General features: G+C 33.7%; 1 protein-coding gene across 1 annotated transcript in view; it reads left to right on the top strand.

Moving 5' to 3' along the window:
- Window positions 1-5,543: 5,543 nt before the first annotated feature.
- The window catches only part of LOC110024960 (inositol 2-dehydrogenase 2-like), a gene marked incomplete at its 5' end in the record, with an annotated part of 8,194 nt that continues 6,430 nt past the window's right edge, over window positions 5,544-7,307 (top strand). The window contains 2 exon segments of the mRNA XM_020725166.1: window positions 5,544-5,708; window positions 6,400-6,564. Of these exon segments, the coding sequence (XP_020580825.1) occupies window positions 5,544-5,708; window positions 6,400-6,564 (330 nt within the window).

Genomic DNA, 7,307 nt, shown 5'->3' with positions numbered 1-7,307 from the left:
GTTAACAAAAACATAGAATTATTTCAACAACAGTGACTATCGTCACTCTCCATTCATCACCATTGAATTTGGCCAAGCTTCGCAGCTTTCCAAACATTTCCAACGAAGCCGTAATTGCGGTCAATGAAGCATTAAAGACGGACAAAGCTGACAAAGCTTTTATCATGACAACTAATGGGCCGCAGTTATACCATTGGATTGAACCTGTTATTGGGCCTCATCCTCGTTTGTGTCACTACCCAGCCTAGATTTGATAGCTTATTTAATTGTTTTAAGTGTGCTTGTTTTTTCTTCATTTTTAATCTTTCGGTCAACTATTGTTGTTTTTTTATTGTATGACTTCATGTTTTTCAAATAATGCTATCTTTGTGTGGTATTTAATAGATTGTTTGAAGGTATTTCCACCCAAATTTCTTTATGTACACCTGAACTTTGCATCTCCACATTTATACCATTCAAATGGAGTGGATCTATGTAACTCTTCGTTAAAGATTAACTCCACATATCTAAATTGGTTGAATTCATTATTTGCAGTTTCATCTTATTTATAATTGCTTGGGTGAAATGTTAGATTCAGTTTTTGTTGGATCAATGACTTGCGTTTTAGGTATGTTGCTTGGGGAAAAATATAATTTATGAATTTGTGGGTTGTTATGTTGTCAATGTGGCTGTTTGTTTGAGAATATATTTATAGTTGTTATGTTGATTAACAATTTTAATGACTGTTCGGATGATGGGCAGATTAACTACAGCTGTAACTATACACAAAATTGTACTTAGGATATAATTTAACACTTGGCTCATGGGAATCCATTTTGTAATATAATTTGTCTTTCATAAACTGCAACAAAGTACAATTGGATTTAATTTATTATGTTAATTAACTACAGTTCCAGCTATGCAAAAAAATTAATAGCTCACACGTGAATCATAAGTTTGCTATGTTGATTAACTACATTGATGGATGACTCTTCTACTTGTTGATAGAATGTAGGTTATGTAATGCATTTATTTACATTTATTTGCACAACATTATGTTCAATGCTACACTTATTTCTAATTGCATTAATTTTAATTCAGCACCGCCACAATTTTTTACGGGGACTTTTCTGGAGGAAATCCGAGAAATGGTTGACACACATTTATAGTTAACTCATGGTATAACAGAGATAATGCCTGTTATTTTGGATGAATACAACTTATCGAATGACAATGAATATATCTCGAGGGCAATGTTTGATATATCCTACACCAGCGTCAATATATTCAGGATGTCTTGGTCGGTCATCTAACGAGAGCATATAATTGTTTTAGGCTTCCAACAGAGGCTTTTATACAGTTGAGAGATTTATTGATTAAGAGATGACTACTAACTGATATTAAGAATATATAGGTTGCAGAACAATTAGGAATTTTTCTTCAAGGCGTCACACACGCTCATAGTTACATTAAACTTTGTGAATTTTTCCAACAGTCGCTAGAAACATTGAGTAGATACTTTAATATTGTGTTACAAGCGATTTCATTACTATTAAAAGAATTTTTTAATTTTCCCTGAGAGAAGCGAGTTGTGACCCTTTCATACGAACAACTGCATAGTTTTATCCATATTTTCAAAAACGCTATAGGAGCAATTGATTGAACTCACATCTCTGCAGTGGTTAGTAGAGATGCACAAAATAGGTACCGTTACAGAAAAAAGATTTAGCCAGGGATGTCACTTTCATTGAAATGGAGATGTACAAAAACATGATCAAATCCTAGGATTGCTTGGCAATTACTTTTGAAAAATCCAAATATGTTGAGATAGAAAAAATGATGATCATGATGGAGGAGAAAGAAGTATTCAATCAGATAAAGCACAGAAAATTCCTCAATCACTTACTACTGAAGTTAAGAGGGCCATTAGAGCTACTCTGCTTACCCGGCCAACACAGAGGTATCCTCTATTGTAATGTTTGTTGCTAACAGAAGCTAATGAACTAGAGTGGGGAGGCTAATCAAGTTGAAGATTTAAAAAAAGTGTGACTTGCCTTGGATGATGAAATGCAATCCTTGTAGTCAAATTGAACTAGAGATTTGGCGGTATTAGCAAATGACAAAAAAGAACTATGCAATAAGTGTGCCTACATGCTGAAAGAGGAGTCAGATTGCAGCAAGTGTTATATGACAAGACATGTTCTGAAAGGGTTCCTACAAAAAGAAGTAGACTACGTTGAAATTTTTCTTCCATTTTGAAGATGACAACTGACAAAGGTGTGTTGAGTTTGGTAACAGAAAAATATTTATATTTGGAGCAGATGAATGTAAAAACAATTTTTTTACATGAAAATATGGAGGAGAAATTATATATTGTGCAACTGCATGGTTATGAGGTTGTAGGAAAAGAAGATTTGGTCTGCAGGTTGAAGAAGAGTCTCTATTACTTGAAGCAGTACCTGAGACAGTGATATATGAGATTTGATAGGTTCATGTCAGATAATGAGTACATTAAGTGTCTGGTAGACCCCTATTGTTTTATCAAAAAATTTGATAATTGTTATATCTTGCTTCTTTTGTACGTGGATGATATGCTAATAACAATGATAGATATGAAAAATATCAGGAACTTAAAAGTGCAATTATCAAGTGATTCGAGATGAAGGATTTAGATCCAACCAATAAGATCATTGGGATGAGAATCAATAGTGACATGAGCATAAGTATACTAAAGTTGTCTCCGACAGAATGTACTGAGAAGACTCTAAAGAGGTTCAATATAAATGAGGCAAAGCTAGTTTGTTCTCCATTAGGTAGTGACCTCAAGCTATGGAACTACACCTAAGTTTGAAGCAGAGCAATCTCATATGGAGAGAACTCCGTATGCTTCAGTAGTTGGAAGTTTGATGTATGCTATGATTTGTGCAGCATGACCAGATATTGCTATACAGTCCGAGTGATCAGTAAGTATATGAGCAATCCAGGTAGACATCATTGGGAGCTAGTGAAGTGGATTTTCAGGTTTTTGAGGGGATCAATCAACAGGGCACTTTAATTTAGAAGTACAGAGCACAACTATAGAGATTTGTATATTCAAATCTGACAGAATATTTGGATGGTAAAAGGAGTATGACAAGATATATCTTCAGCTTGGAGAACACAGTGGTGAGTTGGTTTCTAGGCTACAGAAGATTGTTGCAATTTCAATTACAAAGGTTGAATGAACTACTATCATTCATGCTAGTAAGGATATGATTTGGTTATAGAGCTTTATGACACAACTGAATAAGGAACAAGAGATTGGAAAACTTTATGGTGACAATATGAGTATTATTAATCTTGCTAAGAACGCTACTTTTTATGCTAGGATAACGCATATTCAGCTGAGGTATTACTTTTTTCATTTTCTCTTAGAAGATGAGCAATTAATTTTGGAGTAGATACATACAACTCAGAATCTTGCGAAATTATTGATTAAGGTGGTGACTATCAAGAAACTAGAGCTATCCTTGGCTTCAGTTGTCCAAAAAAGTTGAGACTGGAGGATAATTATGACAATCTCAACAATTGGTTGCGAAGAATCTTCTGCAAATATAATATTTTCGTAATCACGACAATTAATACATATTCCTAATCTAAACAATTAATTGTTATATATTGAATTCGACAATTGTCGTAATTTGCACATATTACAACTTGTTCAAGATGGTCGTTCTGCTGATACTCCTTTGGAATTAAATGTCAAATATCAACAGAATGATTGTGATTTTCTATTTGAATCATCTCTATATCGACAACTGGTTTGGAGTCTCATTACCTGACTATTACGCGTCCTGATATTTCATTTGTTGTGCAACAAGTTAGTCAATTTATGCAAGCACCTACACATCTTCATTTAGTTGTAGTTCGATGTATTATTCGGTATTTAAAAGGTACTTCTCATTGTGGTTTGTTCTTTTCTGCGGAGTCTCCTATCACCTTAACAGCATATAGTGATGTCGATTGGGCTGGTTGTTCTGATAAACGCCGATATATTACTAGATGTTGCATTTTTCTCGAAAACTTTTTAATCTCTTGGAAGAGCAAGAAACAAGATTGAGTTTCTAAGTCATCTGTTGAGTGTCTAAGTCATCTACTGAATCAGAATATCGCGTTATGTCTTCTGCTTGCCTCAGCTTGTTCCAAGATCATTTGGCTTCGGGGTGTGTTGGCTGAACTTAGTTTTCCTCAGCTTGAGTCTACTTCTCTTCATGCAGATAATACTAGCGCTATCCAGATTGCTGCTAATCCAGTCTTTCATTAGCGCACGAAACACATTGAAGTGGACTATCTTTACATTCGAGAAGCCTATGAGAATGGTGTTATATCTCTTCCTCATATCACTTCTGATCTTCAAACGGCTAATATATTTACTAAGGGTCTTTCTCGACAGTGTCATCAGTTTTTTGTCGGCAAATTGATGCTGCCACCATCAATTTGGGGATATCAATCAGGAATAAATGAAATCAGGGAGAATAAAGAGTTTACTTCTTCGCAATGTTGCAAAGAAGGAAATATTATATTTACACGGATTCTTTCCTTTTAGTGATTCTTTCCTTTTAGCTGAACATTTAGATTAGAAATATGTATTAATTAAATTACCTAAAATAGATTATAATTTACTAAGGGTCTTTCTCGACAGTGTCATCAGTTTTTTGTCGGCAAATTGATGCTTCTTGATCAGCCAGCATCAATTTGAGAGGGGATATCAATCAGGAATAAATGAAATCAGGGAGAATAAAAAGTTTCTTTCTTCGCAATACTACAAAAAAGGAAATATTATATTTGCACATGATTTTTTTCTTTTAGCTGAATATTTAGATTAGAAATATGTATTAATTAAGTTACCTAAAATAGATTATACAGAATATTATGTACCTAAAATAAATTGTACAAACTATTATTTATTGGAATGAAAGCAAAGGAAAAGACATTTAGCCTATTTGCTCAAAATATTGATAATTTTAAACGTAGAGTGTGAACTGTCACATTCATTGTCTTCTTTTTCTTATTTTTGATGTGTATCATAAAAGAAGTCATTAAGAAAATATATTAGCTTAATTGTTATATTGTTTCACTTTTATTTGGATTTATTTAAGATTGTTCGTTTTTAATAGAAAGAAAAGTTTATTTTTCTTGAATTTATTTGTGTTTATTAGATAAGTTTAAATTTTTCTTTTCAATGATATCCATTTTGCCTATTCGACCTTGTTTATCTGAAGTTGGATTTCATTTAGCAGTAGTCCTTCAAAATGAAACCTTCCATATTGGAGCTAACCTTTCATTTAGAAGTTTTTCATTTGCTTTAAATTTATACCTTTTATTGTAACTTCATTTTTCTTACTATTAAAAAAGTGGGCTTAATTGATTCAAAGGTGGTTCTTGGTGCCTGCAGTTTGGCATTCCAGTGTAAATACTTAATGATAATTTTTTTTTCGTATATTTGTTTTCTAAATCAGCGCTTATGACTTGTCATCCATATATGGACTTAGTGTTGTTTGATATGATACTACTTTCTATTGTAGGTTGTGAAAGCAGCTGCAAAAAGGCCGGAGATATTAGTTCAAGTTGGCTTGGAGTACAGGTATATGCCTCCAGTAGCTAAACTAATCGAGATATTTAGAAGCGGAACAATTGGACAAATCAAAATGGTGTCGATCCGTGAACATCGATTCCCTTTTTTGGTTAAGGTACAGTTGACTTTAATGTGAATAGTGCATTATTCATCAGTTCGATGGGTTCTATGATGGTAAAAAAGATCAAAATGAGTGATAGAAGCTTGAAAAAGAATCACGTTGATTTTGGTCTACACAAGCAATGCATCATTATATTTGCAATATTTGGATGGAGAGCATTTTCTCAGTGAAAATTGAACATCAAATGATCTAATCAAATATTTTTGGAAGCTTTACATACGTACCACTCAATTCTTATGCTTTTATCTATTTAACGCCTAAACTTCAACGTTTACTTACATGCCACCTTACCCATACATGAAAAGGTGTATTTCACCTTGTATAAGAGAAATGGTGATATTTTTGATGTGATATGAAAGATTTGGGTGGTATAATTCTAAAAAGTAACGTTTGGTGTTAGATATGTAAATACATAGGAATTGAGGGGTACGTTTGTGAATGCCCCCAAAATTTTTTTGCATAGAAAAAGTTACTAGGCTAAGATGGCCCATGTCTTGTGCTTGTTTTAAGCTCAACCAGAGTCTGTCATGGCCCAGTCATGTATCTTCCTTTTCACCCAAGGCTCATAAATGTCTTCCATTTATTTTCTTACCTTTTTAAAGTTCTAGTTGTTTAGCTTATTTAATCAACATTTATATCTTGATAATATTAGATTTTTTAGCTTTCTAATTCAAGAATTGCACAGGTAAATAATTGGAACAGATTTAATGCTAACACTGGTGGAACTTTGGTTGAGAAATGCTGCCACTTTTTTGATTTGATGAGACTATTTGCAGCTGCAAATCCAGTTAGTGTTATGGCTTCGGGGTCTATTGATGTCAATCACAAAGATGAAATATATGACGGAAAGGTGAAATGACTCATTTGGGCACCCATTTATTTTATATCTATATGCTTTGTTTCCTGTGATTAAAATGCCCAGTTGGATGCTGTTAAATTCCTTGCACTTATATGTGATTAAAATTAATAGCAAAATTTTGTACCTTAATTTTTTGCTCTGAATAATATTACTATGAAAACTAATGATGTGGGGAAATATGCCACTGATTTTTCAGGAGATTTATTTTTCAAATTGTGCAACCTTAAGCCATGGATTCAATGGTGCTTTCTTGCTGTGTACATCTTGATCTGATGCATATTGCATCAGATCGCCTTTATTACTAATAAATGACAAGGAGCTTAGAAAAAAATAGATGAATCTATTGTGTACAATTATGCAGTAAGTAGTATGCCTCAAGGCTTGCCTCAACTCAAAACACCATGAGTTACGCATCTCATCTTGGCCTAATGGGGCATATTCCTCACCAGGGATGAGGTGCATGTGCAGGCATGCCTCTGCAAAATTTGCAACTGCCTCAAGTCTTGCGTCAACACAAAACACAATGAGATGTGCATCTCTTCTTGGCCTAAGGGGGCATATTCCTTACCAGGTATGAGGTGCATGTCAAGGCAGCCTCCGTGCAATTTGCAACCGACATAAGCTTCAATAATTACAATGTAGGCAATTTAAAATTTTATAATATACATGCACGCACACGCGCGCGCGCACATACATAAATATATATATACATATACATATATATACATATACAT

This window comes from Phalaenopsis equestris, unplaced genomic scaffold (assembly GCF_001263595.1).
Source record: "Phalaenopsis equestris unplaced genomic scaffold, ASM126359v1 Scaffold000283, whole genome shotgun sequence".
Lineage (NCBI taxonomy): Eukaryota > Viridiplantae > Streptophyta > Magnoliopsida > Asparagales > Orchidaceae > Phalaenopsis > Phalaenopsis equestris.
The sequence above is the reverse complement of the archived record's forward strand: the minus strand, read 5'-3'. Positions and strand labels throughout refer to the sequence as shown.